At 42.5% G+C, this 20,000-nt stretch overlaps 1 protein-coding gene across 1 annotated transcript; it reads right to left on the bottom strand.

Annotated features, from left to right (window-relative positions):
- Nucleotides 1-7,176: 7,176 nt before the first annotated feature.
- Nucleotides 7,177-8,958, bottom strand: LOC134958805 (uncharacterized). The gene is made up of 5 exons (XM_063941526.1): nucleotides 8,948-8,958; nucleotides 8,531-8,738; nucleotides 8,284-8,424; nucleotides 7,864-8,000; nucleotides 7,177-7,432 (listed from the first exon to the last, which is right to left on the bottom strand). The coding sequence occupies exons 1-5, from the start codon at nucleotides 8,956-8,958 to the stop codon at nucleotides 7,204-7,206; spliced, it is 726 nt and encodes a 241-aa protein (XP_063797596.1). The 3' UTR covers nucleotides 7,177-7,203.
- Between the last annotated feature and the right edge of the window lie 11,042 nt (nucleotides 8,959-20,000).

Below are 20,000 nucleotides of genomic sequence, written 5' to 3'. Positions count from 1 at the left end.
TAATATAAAATATTAATTTTGTCTTTGGCCTTTAGTTGGTCACCAATGCCAGCCTTATAAATGCTATTCAAAAAATCTGGTTTTGCAACCTCTAGTATCCGACGGCATTCCTCTGGTTGCAAAATACCGGTCATCAATGTTTTGTACCTGCAGATGATATAATAAAAAATATTGAATAAACATGATGGAAGTAAAATGAAAACTCACAGTTGTAAAGTTAAAACCAGAAAGATCATAGTAACTGCCATGTATCAATCAACTGTATTGATCTTACTTTTTGAAGACTGTCTCCTTTGATATTCCTTTACTTATTTTTTTTCTGAATACCAGAGGCCACATTGAGAAAGTGAGTGCAGGCTTGGAAGAGCTGGGGATTTGTTGCTCCCAGATTGGTGGCTGTTGTTTGATACACAACAAATCTCCTTACATTTTTTAGATAATTAAAAACAGTTTGATTACAGAGACCAATCTGTGTCAATTTCGTAAAAAAAATCATTTGTTTTGTATATGTCATTTACAAAATTCAAGGATACATTTTCTGGGTCCATGAAATATAAATAACGTGCCACATTGTCCACCTGTGTATACAGAAAGGGGTGAGATATTAGTTTTGCAAATAATGGGGCTCTCTATATTATATGGCAGACTTTATTTTATGTGAAGTGACTGTACAACAATGCTAGAAGTAGTAAGTGTATGTAACGTGATGCACACGACTTCCTTACAGAAGGGCAATGTTTTCTTTAAGAGCCCCAGAGGTATAATATTTGGCAACATATACTAGTCAAGGCACACTTGAATGAAAATGTCATCACTTCATATCTTCCTTTCTCAGATAAATTCATTCATTAAACCTATTCATCATCTCATGTAATCTTACTATGGAGACATGAAGGCTATTTATTGGGGATACCAATATTGGCAAAGTAAGTGACATAATCATTTTAAAAGCTGGAAGATTTAAGATTGAGGAGGAAGCAGAACATATTTTATGCACACTTACTATCTCAGGCATGTTCTAATGGAAATGGAAATAATATGCGCAGAAAAATAAAATACAATATTACCTCTTGTTTAATGTTATGTACCCCCAATGTCTCTGCCAAATATTTCTTGGAACCACGGAGTAACGGAGAAGATAAGGAATGCTTGCCATACATTCCAGCTTTCTGCATTTTCTTGCGTACCTCCACGGTCCATTTAGGTCTGTTGTTTTTGTGTTGTGGGTGAGGGGGGTTTAAGAAAGTACAATAGATTAAGCACATTAGTTGGTAAAAGCATAACCAATTACTTTTCACACTTTCCATTTGCTCTTCTAACATGGATATCTTTGGTAATTAATAAAGAACACTACATTATCTCATCTGTTTCTATATAATAATGTGTTCTGCAGCTTTATATGAATCTGATATGTCACTGCTAGGAATGTACTTTTCAGCCCAATACATTTGTTGCTCATTTTTTTCAAACTAATCTGTTAGGCATTATTATCTATCAACCTTTCACCCCCATACAGTAAATCCATCTGATACAGATAATTGTCTCTTAAACAGCAGGAATAGTTTTAACGGGGTCTTATTACAAGGACAATGCACTTACCCAGAATAATCTTTGACTAAATTAGAAAGTGATTCCACGTCATCACCTTCCACTGCTTGGTCTTCTATTTCCATATTATTTGGTTCCAGAGATATGTCCTCTACTTCATCATTGGAGACTGGAGCCACATCTATAACTGCTGCTCCTGTATGGATACTGGTAGATGTTGACCTGCACAGAAAAATAGATAGATTAAAGAATACAAAAGGTAAAAAGTACAATAAATACTTAATTGCACCTATAGAAAATATATGTATAGATTATGGGGGATGGCAATAAGTAGCCATCCAGTTATTGTAGAACTGCACATCCCAGCATACACTGCAATAGTTATGCTATGTGGCTATGCTAAATCTGTTGCAAAGCATGCCGGGATGTCAGGGCCTAGCTACCATAGGTGCAGGGAGAGCAGCTGCTATGGGTCCCAGCGCTGAGGTGTGCCCAACTTCCCTGCCAAAGATACATATGTTATATACAATTTTCACCTTTGGCTTGTACATAAGGGCCCTCACAAACTTTTTCCTAGGGGCCTGCAATATATGTAGGTATGCCCCTGGGCCTGCTCTCTATAATCTGGTATAAAAAGAACTGGAGGGCATTATACATAGTTCGCCATGTAGTCCACAACAGCTGTAAGGCCGCTTATTGCCCACCCCTAATATACAGCATACTTACCCTTCTGTGAAGATGGACTCTGCAACCACTTCTGTATCTGCTGCTGCTGTATGGATACTGGTAGATGTTGAGCTGCATAGACAAATGGATCAAAGAATAAAAAAGTAAAACATTACAATAAATATATAATTACACCTATAGGAAAACCATGTATTGATTAGGAGTGGGAAATAAGTAGCCCTACAGGTGGTATATTTACTAAAGGGCGATGTTGTTTATTTTTTTTCAATGTTAAATAGATTTTAATCGATGTTGGGCTTCCAGGGTTAAAACACGCATTTATTAACATTTAAAAATTAATATAAAAAATCCTCTGCTAGGAAATGTGTTTTAACCCTGGAAGACCAACATCAATTAAAATCAATTTAACATCGATCTAACATCAGACAAAAACAAACACAATTGACATTTAGTAAATATACCCCCAGGTGTTGTAGAACTGCAGATCTCAGCATACACTGCAATAGTTATGCTATGTGGCTATGCTAAATCTGTTGCAAAGCATGCTAGGATGCAAGGGCCTAGCTACCATAGGTGCAGGGAGAGCAGCTGCTATGGGGCCCAGCGCTGAGGTGTGCCCAACTTCCCTGCCAGAGATACATATGTTATGTACAATTTTCACCTTTGGCTTGTACATAAGAGCAATAACAAACTTTTTCCTTGGGGCCTGCAATATATGTAGGTATGCCCCTGGGCCTGCTCTCTATATTCTGGTATAAAAAGAACTGGAGGGCATTATACATAGTTCGCCATGTAGTCCACAACAGCTGTAAGGCCGCTTATTGCCCACCCCTAATATACAGCATACTTACCCTTCTGTGAAGACGGGCTCTGCAACCACTTCTGTATCTGCTGCTGCTGTATGGATACTGGTAGATGTTGAGCTGCATAGACAAATGGATCAAAGAATAAAAAAGTAAAAAATTACAATAAATACATAATTGCACCTATAGGAAGTAATGTATAGTTTAGTGGTGGGCAAGAAGTAGCCCTCCAGTTGTTGTAGAACTGAACATCCAAGCATACACTGCTATAGTTTCGCTATGTGGCCATGCTAAATCTGTTGTAAAGCATGCTGAGATGCAAGGGCGTAGCTACCACAAGTGCAGATGGTTTCATTTATAAAAACATGTTTTTAAATGTGCAGTAAATATATAATTGCACCTATAATAACGATATGCATGAAGCACACTTACCTTGCAGTGAGGATATGCTTATTTATAATGATGTGGCCCTTTGCCTCCAAATAGGCTACAAAACTTTCAGTCGTTTGCAATCTCACCAACTCTTCACAATCAAGAATTCTTCCATTCTTTAAGAAGGAAATCATGCTCCAACGGGCTCTATCAGAAATTTCTTGAATTTCTCTGGTGGAAGCACCATTTTTGCACTTTCTCCTGAGATGTGTGAAGAGTTCGTTATAGCTTTTTTTGCAGAACTCACAGACCAGTGGTGTTCTTTTAATTCTGTGAATATAAATTAATTTACGTTAAAAAATATATGACCATGCTCTGCAAAATCTAGCAACACATCTGCCTAGTTTCATGTAAAAAATAATGATAGAAAAACCCTAGAAACAGAATTACATTTCAATGTATTCTTCTGATACTGGGCCTAATTCAGACCAAATCACAACAGCAAACAATTCCTCTAATGGGCAAAACCATGTGCACTGCAGGCGGGGCAGATGTAACATGTGCAGAGAGAGTTAGATTTGGGTGGCGTGTGTTCAAACTGAGATCTAAATTGCAGTGTAAAAATAAAGCAGACAGTATTTACCCTGCACAGAAACAATATAACCTACCCAAAAGTAACTATAGAACACAAAATCATGTTTTCAGACAATAAGGAGACAGAGAGATATAAGTACATTACACCTTACCGATTTTCCCTGTTGTCCATGGTAAATTGAGTAGATGTAATAGATTTCCGCAAATAGTGAATTAAATCAGAATCTGAGAAAACCAAAGTCAATCAAACAATTGAACTGACTGCTGTCAGCAGCTATAGTGTAAGGTCTTAAGGTGCATACACACGGAGCGATATAACTGAGCGATTTTGACTATATAGTCAAAATCGCTCAGAAAGTTAGTGCAGATCGCTCCGTATGTATACAGGCAGCGATAGCGATGCGCGTCCCCGCTAAGTCGCTATCGCTGGGAAAAATAGTCAGTGCCGGCAAGTCAATTTTGGCTATGTCGCTGGTAAAGTTAGTTAAAATCGCTAGAGGCCAGCGATTTTTCCCAGCGATAGCGATGTTGCAGGCGGCGGCGGTGCGGGCGGCGGCGGGTTGCGGTGGCGGTGCGGGCGGCGGCGGGTGGCGGTGTGGGCGGTGGCGGTGCGGGCGGCGGCGGGTTGCGGCAGCGGTGCGGGCGGCCGAAATTTACCTTTCTCTTGCAGAGTTTGGCAGCGGAGCGGTACCAGTTTCAAAAATGGCGCCTCAGCGTCATTTTTTAAATTCAAGATGGCCGCCGCGAGCCAATCACGGCTCGCCGCGTCATCGCCCCGCCCCCTCCCGCTGACTTATATAAGTCAGCGCGAGGCAGCGGCTTTCAGTCCGACGGCGGAGGAGGAGCGGAGAAGAGCTCCTGAAGACGCCGTGGAAGTCCTGGATGGGCGGCGGCTATGCAAAAGAGCTTAGCAGCCGCCGCCCACCAGGTGAAGACGCCGGAGCAAGACCCCAGAAGCCCTGGGGAGGTGGCGCCCCCCCAGGTGAAGACGCCGGAAGCCCTGGGAAGGCGGCGGCCATGCAAAAGAGCTTAAAGGCCGCCGCCCCCAGGTGAAGACCCAGTTTAATAAAGGATTTTTAAAAGAATGTGTTGTGTTTTTTTTTTATATTTTCTTTACAGGTGGACTACAGGTGCCAGCGGGCCCTTTATGTCCGGGCATGCTGGCACTTGTGGTTCTCCAAGTGCCAGCATGCTGGGGCAGGCTTGCTGGGACCTATAGGCCTCCTGTAAAGAACAATATTACTATTGAAAGGCTATCAGCCTCCCATCCACCGGCCCACGGATGGGGGGGACAGCCTCGGGCTTCACCCCTGGCCCTTGGGTGGCTGGAGGGGGAGACCCCTTGATTTAAGGGGTCCTCACTCCAGTGTACCCCGGCCAGGGGTGACTAGTTGGGGGGGTAATGGCACGGCCGCAGGGACCAATATAAAAGTGTCCCCCGGCTGTGGCATTATCTCCCTGGCTAGTGGAGCCCGGTGCTGGTTTGGAAAATACGGGGGACCCCTATGTCTTTTGTCCCCCGTATTTTTTAAACCAGGACCGGACGCAGAGCCCGGTGCTGGTTGTCTAAATATGGGGGAACCCTACTAATTTTTTCCTCTGTATTTTAACAACCAGGACTGGCTCAAAGAGCCCGAGGCTGGTTTTACATAGGAGGGGGGACCCCACGCAAATTATTTTTTTAACTTTTAGCTATTTAAATACCAGCCACCCTGTAAAATCGTCCTATATATGACAATCATCCCCTTATTTAAATGAGATAGTCAAAATCTCCCATAGCCAAAATCTCCCATAGCCAAAATCTCTTGCATAGTTAGACAAAATCTCTGGTAAAGTTAGTCAAAATCTCCTACTGCCAGTTCAAGGGAAAAGTAGGTCAAAATCTCTCATAGCCAAAATCTCTCCGTGTGTATGCACCTTTATACCTTTCAACAGGTATGTTCTAGCCAATGAACAGGGAAGTATTAAAAAAAAATTATACAAGGTGAAATCCACTATTAACCATCTTTGAACAATGCGACAGCACTGAGATAAGGTGATGGAGACAGTTTGGCAGAAGAAAAGACATTTGAATTTGAATGCAGTTGAACACAGCTAACCGTCTACATCATTAGCAGTATGCATGGTGCTGGTTACACTCATAGGGGCCCCTTTTTTTAATGTTCATATTTGCAGTGTGATCTGGACATGATATTAGTGCTCTGGATCACATTGCACAATGTAATCATATTGGTAGGATATATGAGTTCACTACCACAGGGACACAGGATCTAAAAGGAGCCCATCCTTGTGATGTGCTCTGCAGGCTCCTGGACCTAGTGCACATATGCTGACACATGTGACTCTGATACCTCCTACATACATTAGGGGGATACTTATTATTTGCTGCTAGGCCTCAAACATGGGTGTTTTCAGGGAAATAGTCGCACATAATGTTTGATAAATGGGCTCCATTGTCTTGAACAAAGTAACATTCATGGAAGTGCCAGTGGATAACATCAGAGCCTGCACATGTGGGAGAACCCAGCACTTACCCTGTTTCAAGTGCACTCTGAACTGCCTATAAACAGTTCATATTTATGCGTTAATTGTCAAAATGTGACTGCTTGGAAATACCTGTGCTCTGTTTGGGGTTTATATGTTCTCTATTTTTGTCATATGAAATTTTTTTATTATTAAACTGTACTTCACTATTGGGCTCCTTTATCAATGAGTGATACATCTCTCTGTAAGTGATACATTGCACCAGCCAATCAGCTCCTATCTGTCATTTTCCATACACAGTCTGTAACATGACAGCTAGGAGCCGATTGGCTGGTGCAATTTATACACACACTAAAATGTATCACTCATTGATAAATGAGACCAATGTATGTGCTTATCCCTTCTATTTTGTGTATATCTGAATGAGCCTAATAAGAAGTATACTGTTAAATATGACCCTGCCTGTTCCAGGTGACACATTTACCCAATGTGATTGCATTCTGCCACGCAATCGTGGGTGATAATATAATATTTAATACACCAATGCATTTCATTGTATTCTAGGACTAATGACATCCAAAAAATGATATGAATTCAAACAAAATATTTTTATTGTGAAAACTTTTTATACATACATTTTACAGAATAAATAACATTTGAAAAATATATATTTCAAAACCAAGTGAAATAACAGACATTATATTTATTGGAACAATTATTCTCGTTTTCTTTTGCGTGAGGTTAATGCCAGAAGATCTTCCTCAGATCCCAGTTTATTAATAATTCTTGACCCCATCACCAGGTCATCCAAATTTCTAAATCTTTCATCTTTGTGTGACAAATAGTAATCGACTACTCTCTTCCCACCACACGTAAACTTAGGCGACACGTAGTTTTGAACGACATGGCTGATTTCTTGGCTTGTGACAGGCGTGAGATCATATCTAGAAAGGAAAAAAAGGAAAGAATATTTAAAGAATGAAAATGTGGAGGTGCGTACAAACTGTTACAGCTGATATATTGCGGGTCCATTGGCCAGTGTGTAGGAACGATGTCAGTGAACGCCATCATTCACAGACATATCACGTCGGCCCTGCAGCATAGCCAATACCGATATATGTACTGATATACTGGTGCATTGTGTGTGTACACATGCTGCAGCAGCAGATGGCGGGGATTGATAGCTGAACTGGGCGAGCGCATGTATAAGCTCATCCAGTTCGTGACATCAATCTCAACGGATCAGGCAGTCTTCAGATATATTTACCAGTGTCTACCCAGCATTAGAGTACCAAAGTTTTGCTTAGACCAAATATACTGTTTATCCCCATTGGGAAAAGCTATTAATATAGTTTTTCATGTCATCATCACATACCTTTGGTGGAATCCCAAGAGGTAATCAGAAGCATTCTGTATTTTTTCACCTGTTGTCGATATAAAAAAATATATGCTGTCCTGGAAATTGTTTCCTAATAATGTGGGCCTGAGTTTCCTGAAATAAATATCAAAAACCTGAAAGAAAAGAGATATAAATGTTATTTTTGCAAACACAGTGCATAATTAAATGTCATGATTAATACCTACAAAAGCAAGAAAAAAGACAATTGGTTACCAAAAAAACTAGTTAATATGATGTTTTGGGATACTGAGTTCTGAGGCTGAATGGCAGACTGAATGAAATGAGAAAGTTGAGAATACAGTGGACTGGTGGAAAAGTTATATTCCTTGTGACCTTCATTAAACTAGAACCCCAGCGCCAGTAAGGCATACCCAACCCTTATAAACATATACTCACCATTTCCTCATCCTCCTCAAGCATGAAAGAAGTAGCTAGCTGCAATGATGTGTTGTAGTTCTTCACAGTTACAATAGCAGCGTTTACTGTATTATCCCCAACACTGAAATGATGGTGTCTTCTCAGAAGCCATTCAGTCACCTGCAGATAATAAAAACAATCAATTTCTCATCTAGAGTTTACCTGGAGTGTGGAGGAAACAGAGAGGTCATGTATTATATAAAAAAAAGTGCTACATTTTACTTACTGTCATATCTTCGACGACATTAGGGTGTTTGAGGTGTTTGAGGAGGATCACAGCAATGAGATAATGGAGAATGGTCATTTGTTCTATTATATCAAGCTGCTCGTCTCTCATAGCCTTCATAATGTATTCACAAAATTGAAGCTTTGCCACCTCCAGTAGTCTACGACACTCATCAAGGGTTGTTTTCTTGTCAGTCGACATGCCAAAACTGGAAATAATAAATATAATGATTAAAATTACATCAGTTACCATGATATACATTCCAGTAAAAAAACAAAAAAAAACTAAACTATGTTGCTATGGGCAACACCTCCATATGTAATAACCTGCATGTTAGTAAATGTACCTCAGAGATAACAGGTATTGGAAATAACTAAAAAATTATATACACCTAGTGATAAATACAGTAATACTTACTTATTCGTCATGTTCCCCATTATGAAATGAAAATATGAAATTAGCAGCTTAGTGATCTCTTACAGCAATGTATAGACAAGACTGGAACATTAGTGTAAGAATGCGTCCTATGTACTGGTATGTGCTGTGAAGTGAACCAATCAGAGACAACGAACAAGGTGTGACATAGATGACTTGTACTGTTCACACTTATGAACAATAGTTTAATATTGAGATTCAGACACAAAAAAAGGTTGACACCAACTCTGGTAGTCAAAGGAAGAATACACAGTAAATGTTAATGTGGATGTATGAAAATTCAGTCACACTTCTAACTCATTCTTCTATGCATAATGGGGCCTAATTCATACCTGATCGCTGATGTGCAAAATCGCACAGCGACCGGTTATCGAATGGCTGTGCATGCATTTGCTATGCAAAACAGCAAAAGAATGTTGCAAAAACTTTGATTGCTAGGCATACACAATGACATATGCAGTATTCAAAGAGGTGTATTCATGAACAAACCACATATGCATTAACCTTCTTTTGGAACATATTGTAGCCTATGGGCTACAGACTGAAGCTGTAGTTCAGGTAGGATTCTCCAGAAACCTTTATTATATATATATATATATATATATATATATATATATATATATCTGTATCTATATCCATTACTAGTGTGAGTTTAGATTCTGTGGTTAAAGTGAGCAGAAGTTGATGTGTATTCTGACTAAAGTGGATTAAGTCTTTTGTAGTGAAAGGAGACGTCTTCATTGTTTAGAAATAAGGTGTCTGCATAGATGGCCTGTGACTGGGGGGGGAGGGTTGCCATGCAATCTGTTATGAAGGACATTTCTTAGCAAAGAGAAAACCATCATGTTTTTAAAATGTTATATATATATATAACAGGCTCTCTGTGTAATATTTAAGCAATGTGATCACAGGCCATAGGGGGTGATGAGTGCAGGTGTGCACCCCATTTCTGGGTATGGCGAGTGCGGTGTTTCCCTGCATATGTATATAGATAGATAGATAGATAGATAGATAGATAGATAGATAGATAGATAGATAGATAGACAATACATATAATATTTTACTAAATAAAAATATGTGAAATGCAGGCATGCAACAATAGAACCAAGCTGGCCATACACTGGTGCAGCCCTGGCCAACCTGTGGCTCTAAAGATATAGTGAAACTGCACATCCCAGCATGCCCTGCCACAGTTCTAGCATTTATTAAGAGCAAAAGTTTGGCAGGGTATGATGGGATGTGTAGTTTTTTTGGAACATGCTGTAGCCTATGGGCTACAGACTGAAGCTGTAGTTCAGGTAGGATTCTCCAGAAACATTTATAATATAAATATATATATATATATATATATATCTGTATCTATATCCATTACCAGTGTGAGTTTAGATTCTGTGGTCAAAGTGAGCAGCAGTTGATGTGTATTCAGACTAAAGTGGATTAAGTCTTTTGTAGTGAAAGGAGACGTCTTCATTGTTTAGAAATAAGGTGTCTGCATAGATGGCCTGTGACTGGGGGGGAGGGTTGCCATGCAATCTGTTATGAAGGACATTTCTTAGCAAACAGAAAAACCTCCTGTTTTTAAAATTATATATATATATATATATATATATATAAATATATATATATATATATATATATATATATATATATATATATATATAGGCTCTCTGTGTAATATTTAAGCAATGTGATCACAGGCCATAGGGGGTGATGAGTGCAGGTGTGCACCCCATTTCTGGGTGTTTCCCCGCATATGTATATAGATAGGTAGGTAGATAGATAGATAGATAGATAGATAGATAGATAGATAGATAGATAGATAGATAGACAATACATATAATATTTTACTAAATAAAAATATGTGAAATGCAGGCATGCAACAATAGAACCAAGCTGGCCATACACTGGTGCAGCCCTGGCCAACCTGTGGCTCTAAAGATATAGTGAAACTGCACATCCCAGCATGCCCTGCCACAGTTCTAGCATTTATTAAGAGCAAAAGTTTGGCAGGGCATGATGGGACATGTAGTTTCACTACATCTGGAGAACCACAGGTTGGCCAACCTGCCCAAGTGCAATTTGGGCTAACTTTGTCAGGCATTTGACTAATAAATCACGTGAAAAGTGTCAAATTGTATGTCAATTACATAGGATTCCCATCCAAAGCGCAGTTACGTGCGACTTTCGTATGAGAGAAGTGGCATTAGTATATGGCTAAATGTAGAAATGAGCCTCCTCTTCTAAGTCACATTCCTGAGCATTATAGGCTATACATTTTATATATATAGAGGGAGAGAGAGAGAGATGTTCATTACAAATATAGGATTATATTCTGTGGTTAAAGTTAGCAGCAGTAAATGTGTTTGGGGGAGGATGAGAGCTTTCCTCTGCTGTCTAAGAAAACAGTGTGGGCATAAACATTAACCTCTGATAAGGAGTGGTGCAGGGGGGGTTACCATGCAATCTGTTATAAATGACATTTATTAGCAAACAGGAAAAAAAAACCCTTTTTAACTGCTATCCATATAACCATGAATAGTTAAAATTAGAGATGAGCGGGTTCGGTTTCTCTGAATCCGAACCCGCCAGAACTTCATGTTTTTTTTCACGGGTCCGAGCGACTCGGATCTTCCCGCCTTGCTCGGTTAACCCGAGCGCGCCCGAACGTCATCATGACGCTGTCGGATTCTCGCGAGGCTCGGATTCTATATAAGGAGCCGCGCGTCGCCGCCATTTTCACACGTGCATTGAGATTGATAGGGAGAGGACGTGGCTGGCGTCCTCTCCATTTAGATTATAAGAGACTGAGAGAGATTTACTGGAGCTGACTAGGAGGAGTACTGTTACTGTAGAAGTGTAGAGACTGAGTGGAGAGAGTTTACTAGTGAGGACAGTGCAGTTTACTTTATAATCCGTTCTCTGCCTGAAAAAAGCGATACACAGCACACAGTGACTCAGTCACATACCATATCTGTGTGCACTGCTCAGGCTCAGGCCAGTGTGCTGCATCATCTATTATCTATATATAATATTATATATATCTGTCTGACTGCTCAGCTCACACAGCTTATAATTGTGGGGGAGACTGGGGAGCACTACTGCAGTGCCAGTTATAGGTTATAGCAGGAGCCAGGAGTACATAATATATTATATAGTGAGTGACCACCAGACACACAGTGCAGTTTATTTAATATATCCGTTCTCTGCCTGAAAAAAGCGATACACACAGTGACTCAGTCAGTCACATACCATATCTGTGTGCACTGCTCAGGCTCAGGCCAGTGTGCTGCATCATCTATATATATTATATATCTGTCTGACTGCTCAGCTCACACAGCTTATAATTGTGGGGGAGACTGGGGAGCACTACTGCAGTGCCAGTTATAGGTTATAGCAGGAGCCAGGAGTACATAATATTATATTAAAATTAAACAGTGCACACTTTTGCTGCAGGAGTGCCACTGCCAGTGTGACTAGTGACCAGTGACCTGACCACCAGTATATATAATATTAGTAGTATACTATCTCTTTATCAACCAGTCTATATTAGCAGCAGACACAGTACAGTGCGGTAGTTCACGGCTGTGGCTACCTCTGTGTCGGCACTCGGCAGCCCGTCCATAATTGTATATACCACCTAACCGTGGTTTTTTTTTCTTTCTTTATACATACATACTAGTTACGAGTATACTATCTCTTTATCAACCAGTCTATATATTAGCAGCAGACACAGTACAGTGCGGTAGTTCACGGCTGTGGCTACCTCTGTGTCGGCACTCGGCAGCCCGTCCATAATTGTATATACCACCTAACCGTGGTTTTTTTTTCTTTCTTTATAGTCATACTAGTTACGAGTATACTATCTCTTTATCAACCAGTCTATATTAGCAGCAGACACAGTACAGTGCGGTAGTTCACGGCTGTGGCTACCTCTGTGTCGGCACTCGGCAGCCCGTCCATAATTGTATATACCACCTAACCGTGGTTTTTTTTTCTTTCTTTATACATACATACTAGTTACGAGTATACTATCTCTTTATCAACCAGTCTATATTAGCAGCAGACACAGTACAGTGCGGTAGTTCACGGCTGTGGCTACCTCTGTGTCGGCACTCGGCAGCCCGTCCATAATTGTATATACCACCTAACCGTGGTTTTTTTTTCTTTCTTTATACATACATACTAGTTACGAGTATACTATCTCTTTATCAACCAGTCTATATATTAGCAGCAGACACAGTACAGTGCGGTAGTTCACGGCTGTGGCTACCTCTGTGTCGGCACTCGGCAGCCCGTCCATAATTGTATATACCACCTAACCGTGGTTTTTTTTTCTTTCTTTATACATACATACTAGTTACGAGTATACTATCTCTTTATCAACCAGTCTATATTAGCAGCAGACACAGTACAGTGCGGTAGTTCACGGCTGTGGCTACCTCTGTGTCGGCACTCGGCAGCCCGTCCATAATTGTATATACCACCTAACCGTGGTTTTTTTTTCTTTCTTTATACATACATACTAGTTACGAGTATACTATCTCTTTATCAACCAGTCTATATATTAGCAGCAGACACAGTACAGTGCGGTAGTTCACGGCTGTGGCTACCTCTGTGTCGGCACTCGGCAGCCCGTCCATAATTGTATATACCACCTAACCGTGGTTTTTTTTTCTTTCTTTATACATACATACTAGTTACGAGTATACTATCTCTTTATCAACCAGTCTATATATTAGCAGCAGACACAGTACAGTGCGGTAGTTCACGGCTGTGGCTACCTCTGTGTCGGCACTCGGCAGCCCGTCCATAATTGTATATACCACCTAACCGTGGTTTTTTTTTTCTTTCTTTATAGTCATACTAGTTACGAGTATACTATCTCTTTATCAACCAGTCTATATTAGCAGCAGACACAGTACAGTGCGGTAGTTCACGGCTGTGGCTACCTCTGTGTCGGCACTCGGCAGCCCGTCCATAATTGTATATACCACCTAACCGTGGTTTTTTTTTCTTTCTTTATACATACATACTAGTTACGAGTATACTATCTCTTTATCAACCAGTCTATATTAGCAGCAGACACAGTACAGTGCGGTAGTTCACGGCTGTGGCTACCTCTGTGTCGGCACTCGGCAGCCCGTCCATAATTGTATATACCACCTAACCGTGGTTTTTTTTTCTTTCTTTATACATACATACTAGTTACGAGTATACTATCTCTTTATCAACCAGTCTATATATTAGCAGCAGACACAGTACAGTGCGGTAGTTCACGGCTGTGGCTACCTCTGTGTCGGCACTCGGCAGCCCGTCCATAATTGTATATACCACCTAACCGTGGTTTTTTTTTCTTTCTTTATACATACATACTAGTTACGAGTATACTATCTCTTTATCAACCAGTCTATATATTAGCAGCAGACACAGTACAGTGCGGTAGTTCACGGCTGTGGCTACCTCTGTGTCGGCACTCGGCAGCCCGTCCATAATTGTATATACCACCTAACCGTGGTTTTTTTTTCTTTCTTTATACATACATACTAGTTACGAGTATACTATCTCTTTATCAACCAGTCTATATATTAGCAGCAGACACAGTACAATGCGGTAGTTCACGGCTGTGGCTACCTCTGTGTCGGCACTCGGCAGCCCGTCCATAATTGTATACTAGTATCCAATCCATCCATCTCCATTGTTTACCTGAGGTGCCTTTTAGTTGTGCCTATTAAAATATGGAGAACAAAAATGTTGAGGTTCCAAAATTAGGGAAAGATCAAGATCCACTTCCACCTCGTGCTGAAGCTGCTGCCACTAGTCATGGCCGAGACGATGAAATGCCAGCAACGTCGTCTGCCAAGGCCGATGCCCAATGTCATAGTACAGAGCATGTCAAATCCAAAACACCAAATATCAGTAAAAAAAGGACTCCAAAACCTAAAATAAAATTGTCGGAGGAGAAGCGTAAACTTGCCAATATGCCATTTACCACACGGAGTGGCAAGGAACGGCTGAGGCCCTGGCCTATGTTCATGGCTAGTGGTTCAGCTTCACATGAGGATGGAAGCACTCAGCCTCTCGCTAGAAAAATGAAAAGACTCAAGCTGGCAAAAGCAGCACAGCAAAGAACTGTGCATTCTTCGAAATCCCAAATCCACAAGGAGAGTCCAATTGTGTCGGTTGCGATGCCTGACCTTCCCAACACTGGACGTGAAGAGCATGCGCCTTCCACCATTTGCACGCCCCCTGCAAGTGCTGGAAGGAGCACCCGCAGTCCAGTTCCTGATAGTCAGATTGAAGATGTCAGTGTTGAAGTACACCAGGATGAGGAGGATATGGGTGTTGCTGGCGCTGGGGAGGAAATTGACCAGGAGGATTCTGATGGTGAGGTGGTTTGTTTAAGTCAGGCACCCGGGGAGACACCTGTTGTCCGTGGGAGGAATATGGCCGTTGACATGCCAGGTGAAAATACCAAAAAAATCAGCTCTTCGGTGTGGAGGTATTTCACCAGAAATGCGGACAACAGGTGTCAAGCCGTGTGTTCCCTTTGTCAAGCTGTAATAAGTAGGGGTAAGGACGTTAACCACCTCGGAACATCCTCCCTTATACGTCACCTGCAGCGCATTCATCATAAGTCAGTGACAAGTTCAAAAACTTTGGGCGACAGCGAAAGCAGTCCACTGACCAGTAAATCCCTTCCTCTTGTAACCAAGCTCACGCAAACCACCCCACCAACTCCCTCAGTGTCAATTTCCTCCTTCCCCAGGAATGCCAATAGTCCTGCAGGCCATGTCACTGGCAATTCTGACGAGTCCTCTCCTGCCTGGGATTCCTCCGATGCATCCTTGCGTGTAACGCCTACTGCTGCTGGCGCTGCTGTTGTTGCCGCTGGGAGTCGATGGTCATCCCAGAGGGGAAGTCGTAAGCCCACTTGTACTACTTCCAGTAAGCAATTGACTGTTCAACAGTCCTTTGCGAGGAAGATGAAATATCACAGCAGTCATCCTACTGCAAAGCGGATAACTGAGGCCTTGACAACTATGTTGGTGTTAGACGTGCGTCCGGTATCCGCCGTTAGTTCACAGGGAACTAGACAATTTATTGAGGCAGTGTGCCCCCGTTACCAAATACCATCTAGGTTCCACTTCTCTAGGCAGGCGATACCGAGAATGTACACGGACGTCAGAAAAAGACTCACCAGTGTCCTAAAAAATGCAGTTGTACCCAATGTCCACTTAACCACGGACATGTGGACAAGTGGAGCAGGGCAGGGTCAGGACTATATGACTGTGACAGCCCACTGGGTAGATGTATGGACTCCCGCCGCAAGAACAGCAGCGGCGGCACCAGTAGCAGCATCTCGCAAACGCCAACTCTTTCCTAGGCAGGCTACGCTTTGTATCACCGCTTTCCAGAATACGCACACAGCTGAAAACCTCTTACGGCAACTGAGGAAGATCATCGCGGAATGGCTTACCCCAATTGGACTCTCCTGTGGATTTGTGGCATCGGACAACGCCAGCAATATTGTGTGTGCATTAAATATGGGCAAATTTCAGCACGTCCCATGTTTTGCACATACCTTGAATTTGGTGGTGCAGAATTTTTTAAAAAACGACAGGGGCGTGCAAGAGATGCTGTCGGTGGCCAGAAAAATTGCGGGACACTTTCGGCGTACAGGCACCACGTACAGAAGACTGGAGCACCACCAAAAACTACTGAACCTGCCCTGCCATCATCTGAAGCAAGAAGTGGTAACGAGGTGGAATTCAACCCTCTATATGCTTCAGAGGTTGGAGGAGCAGCAAAAGGCCATTCAAGCCTATACAATTGAGCACGATATAGGAGGTGGAATGCACCTGTCTCAAGTGCAGTGGAGAATGATTTCAACGTTGTGCAAGGTTCTGATGCCCTTTGAACTTGCCACACGTGAAGTCAGTTCAGACACTGCCAGCCTGAGTCAGGTCATTCCCCTCATCAGGCTTTTGCAGAAGAAGCTGGAGGCATTGAAGAAGGAGCTAAAAGGGAGCGATTCCGCTAGGCATGTGGGACTTGTGGATGCAGCCCTTAATTCGCTTAACAAGGATTCACGGGTGGTCAATCTGTTGAAATCAGAGCACTACATTTTGGCCACCGTGCTCGATCCTAGATTTAAAGCCTACCTTGGATCTCTCTTTCCGGCAGACACAAGTCTGCTGGGGTTGAAAGACCTGCTGGTGACAAAATTGTCAAGTCAAGCGGAACGCGACCTGTCAACATCTCCTCCTTCACATTCTCCCGCAACTGGGGGTGCGAGGAAAAGGCTCAGAATTCCGAGCCCACCCGCTGGCGGTGATGCAGGGCAGTCTGGAGCGACTGCTGATGCTGACATCTGGTCCGGACTGAAGGACCTGACAACGATTACGGACATGTCGTCTACTGTCACTGCATATGATTCTCTCAACATTGATAGAATGGTGGAGGATTATATGAGTGACCGCATCCAAGTAGGCACGTCACACAGTCCGTACTTATACTGGCAGGAAAAAGAGGCAATTTGGAGGCCCTTGCACAAACTGGCTTTATTCTACCTAAGTTGCCCTCCCACAAGTGTGTACTCCGAAAGAGTGTTTAGTGCCGCCGCTCACCTTGTCAGCAATCGGCGTACGAGGTTACATCCAGAAAATGTGGAGAAGATGATGTTCATTAAAATGAATTATAATCAATTCCTCCGCGGAGACATTGACCAGCAGCAATTGCCTCCACAAAGTACACAGGGAGCTGAGATGGTGGATTCCAGTGGGGACGAATTGATAATCTGTGAGGAGGGGGATGTACACGGTGATATATCGGAGGGTGAAGATGAGGTGGACATCTTGCCTCTGTAGAGCCAGTTTGTGCAAGGAGAGATTAATTGCTTCTTTTTTGGGGGGGGTCCAAACCAACCCGTCATATCAGTCACAGTCGTGTGGCAGACCCTGTCACTGAAATGATGGGTTGGTTAAAGTGTGCATGTCCTGTTTTGTTTATACAACATAAGGGTGGGTGGGAGGGCCCAAGGACAATTCCATCTTGCACCTCTTTTTTCTTTTCTTTTTCTTTGCATCATGTGCTGATTGGGGAGGGTTTTTTGGAAGGGACATCCTGCGTGACACTGCAGTGCCACTCCTAGATGGGCCCGGTGTTTGTGTCGGCCACTAGGGTCGCTAATCTTACTCACACAGTCAGCTACCTCATTGCGCCTCTTTTTTTCTTTGCGTCATGTGCTGTTTGGGGAGGGTTTTTTGGAAGGGACATCCTGCGTGACACTGCAGTGCCACTCCTAGATGGGCCCGGTGTTTGTGTCGGCCACTAGGGTCGCTAATCTTACTCACACAGCTACCTCATTGCGCCTCTTTTTTTCTTTGCGTCATGTGCTGTTTGGGGAGGGTTTTTTGGAAGGGACATCCTGCGTGACACTGCAGTGCCACTCCTAGATGGGCCCGGTGTTTGTGTCGGCCACTAGGGTCGCTAATCTTACTCACACAGCTACCTCATTGCGCCTCTTTTTTTCTTTGCGTCATGTGCTGTTTGGGGAGGGTTTTTTGGAAGGGCCATCCTGCGTGACACTGCAGTGCCACTCCTAGATGGGCCCGGTGTTTGTGTCGGCCACTAGGGTCGCTAATCTTACTCACACAGCTACCTCATTGCGCCTCTTTTTTTCTTTGCGTCATGTGCTGCTTGGGGAGGGTTTTTTGGAAGGGACATCCTGCGTGACACTGCAGTGCCACTCCTAGATGGGCCCGGTGTTTGTGTCGGCCACTAGGGTCGCTTATCTTACTCACACAGCGACCTCGGTGCAAATTTTAGGACTAAAAATAATATTGTGAGGTGTGAGGTATTCAGAATAGACTGAAAATGAGTGTAAATTATGGTTTTTGAGGTTAATAATACTTTGGGATCAAAATGACCCCCAAATTCTATGATTTAAGCTGTTTTTTAGTGTTTTTTGAAAAAAACACCCGAATCCAAAACACACCCGAATCCGACAAAAAAAATTCGGTGAGGTTTTGCCAAAACGCGTTCGAACCCAAAACACGGCCGCGGAACCGAACCCAAAACCAAAACACAAAACCCGAAAAATTTCAGGCGCTCATCTCTAGTTAAAATTACAGATATAGAAATAAAAGTATAGAACCATTACTAGGCCTGGGGTTCAAAAGTGCACATGCCAATTTCAGATCTGGCATGTGACCACATTTCTTAAATAAACACAGAACCCTGCACTGACCTCAATAAACACAAGTCATGATGTATCAGCTTGTCAAAGGGGGATGCAAGTTTATGTTATACAGATTTGTAAGCAGCTCAACATCTACCAGTATCCATACAGCAGCAGCAGATACAGAAGTGGCTGCAGAGTCCATCTTCACAGAAGGGTAAGTATGCTGTATATTAGGGGTGGGCAATAAGCGGCCTTACAGCTGTTGTGGACTACATGGCGAACTATGTATAATGCCCTCCAGTTCTTTTTATACCAGAATATAGAGAGCAGGCCCAGGGGCATACCTAGATATATTGCAGGCCCCAAGGCAAAAGTTTGTTATTGCTCTTATGTACAAGCGAAAGGTGAAAATTGTACATAACATATGTATCTTTGGCAGGGAAGTTGGGCACCCCCAGCTCTGGGCTTTTTAGAAGCTGCACTCCCTGCACCTATGGTAGCTATGTCCTTGCATCCCAGCTAAATCAAATGATATCCAATTTGAAGGGTTCACTCATTAATTTGCTGAATACAGTCATCAGATTTTTCGACTGCGCATATGCAGAACTCTGAAAATGGCCACTGAGCCATTTTCACAGTGTTTTAACAGCGCTGTGGATGTCGGCGCTGGACTGGGGTGAGTATTTTAAAAATGGGTGCAGCGTGTGAGGTAGGGGCCCCCTCTGGATTCAGGGGCCCGTGTGCACCGCACACATTGCACACATTATAAAAACACAAGTGGCTGTCATCCTACCTTTTACAAGTTACAGTAGAACTTTAATACTGAGGCATAACTACTTGCACAGCAGCCCC

This window comes from Pseudophryne corroboree, chromosome 9 (genome assembly GCF_028390025.1).
Source record: "Pseudophryne corroboree isolate aPseCor3 chromosome 9, aPseCor3.hap2, whole genome shotgun sequence".
Taxonomy (NCBI): domain Eukaryota; kingdom Metazoa; phylum Chordata; class Amphibia; order Anura; family Myobatrachidae; genus Pseudophryne; species Pseudophryne corroboree.
Note: the sequence above shows the minus strand (reverse complement) of the source record. Positions and strands in the feature narration are given on the sequence as shown.

Coding starts and splice junctions, on each gene's coding strand:
- LOC134958805 (XM_063941526.1), bottom strand. Junction 8,001..8,283: donor TTGAGGAGGATGAGGAAATG/GTGAGTATATGT, acceptor CTTTTCTTTCAG/GTTTTTGATATTTATTTCAG. Junction 7,433..7,863: donor CTCTTGGGATTCCACCAAAG/GTATGTGATGAT, acceptor TTTCCTTTCTAG/ATATGATCTCACGCCTGTCA.